Source organism: Chlorella variabilis, assembly GCF_000147415.1.
Source record: "Chlorella variabilis unplaced genomic scaffold CHLNCscaffold_183, whole genome shotgun sequence".
Lineage (NCBI taxonomy): Eukaryota > Viridiplantae > Chlorophyta > Trebouxiophyceae > Chlorellales > Chlorellaceae > Chlorella > Chlorella variabilis.
Window position 1 is genome coordinate 1 of NW_005434937.1, and position 1,060 is coordinate 1,060.

Sequence of the window (1,060 nt, forward strand, 5' to 3'; positions counted from 1 at the left end):
CCAATTTGGAATCAACTGTTCCATTCACTCCTAAATACAAGTATTTAGGAGTCAAGTGAAACGTACTATTGATAGAATTTGGAACATATGTTTAATTTTAAAGCCACAATTTCACTTTATTTATCTATCATTAGTTTCATTTTCTAAAAATGTTGAAAACTCTATTAATAGTTCAAGTTCGACACCAATAAATTTTAAACTTTTAATTATTTCAAGAAGTAGAAAAATTAAGTTTTGATCAAATATGGATAAAACTAGCGTTTTTTTATGACTTAGAATTTGAAATTGTTCTCTAGATTTTTTATCTATATGGGGTGACCTCAAAACTGTAATTTTTTGTAGTTTATTAGGTTTTATTTTTTGTTTTGGTTGATCTAAGTTAAAAAAAGAAAAAAGAGATAATAAATAGGTTTCGGTATGATTCAGACAAATCAAATCAAAGGATTTTAAATTAAAATAAATTTTAAACATACGGTTGATATTTTTAGTAATTTTCTATTGCAGTGGTTTTCATTGTGTTTTACTGAATGAAATTCTCAATAAATTTATAGTTACATTAATCTCCTCAATACATATATCGAGTTTTCCTCAATTAAAAAAATTTAGAACCAATTAGGTTGTTCTTTTTTTCAAAAAAAAGAAATTAAAAAATGGAACAAACCATTTATCAAATTTCTTTCCATATGGTTCACTTCCAAATTTGTCAAATTTGGAAATAATTAGAAGAATTTGGAACCATTAGAAGAATTTGAAAAAAAGAACCACTAGTTTTTGTTTTTTTTTAAGAAAAAGCCAATTAGTTTTATAAACAAAGAGTTAAAGCAATTTTATGTGTGATTAAATGAAGCGGTGTAGGGTAAAACATGAAAAACAAGATAAAAAATAATGTAATTGCTAACGTTATAGCGTTTTCAATCGGAATACGTGAAAAACTACACCAATTTTTAGGTCCTTCAAAATACATAATTTTGACTAAACGAATATAATAGAAACAACTTAAAACACTACAAAGTACACCAATAACAGCTAATACATAAAGATTAGAACTCATTGCAGCAAA

General features: G+C 25.0%; 2 protein-coding genes across 2 annotated transcripts; both read right to left on the minus strand.

Moving 5' to 3' along the window:
• Window positions 1-120: 120 nt before the first annotated feature.
• Window positions 121-471, minus strand: CHLNCDRAFT_29000 (hypothetical protein; the record flags this gene model as incomplete). Its single annotated transcript, XM_005842618.1, has 1 exon — window positions 121-471. One exon carries the CDS (start codon window positions 469-471, stop codon window positions 121-123), a length of 351 nt encoding a protein of 116 aa, XP_005842675.1.
• Window positions 472-802: 331 nt separating this feature from the next.
• CHLNCDRAFT_28999 (hypothetical protein) lies at window positions 803-1,057 on the minus strand (the record flags this gene model as incomplete). Its single annotated transcript, XM_005842619.1, has 1 exon — window positions 803-1,057. A coding segment is annotated over one exon (255 nt), but the record flags the coding sequence as incomplete, so codon positions are not given.
• Window positions 1,058-1,060: the final 3 nt, after the last annotated feature.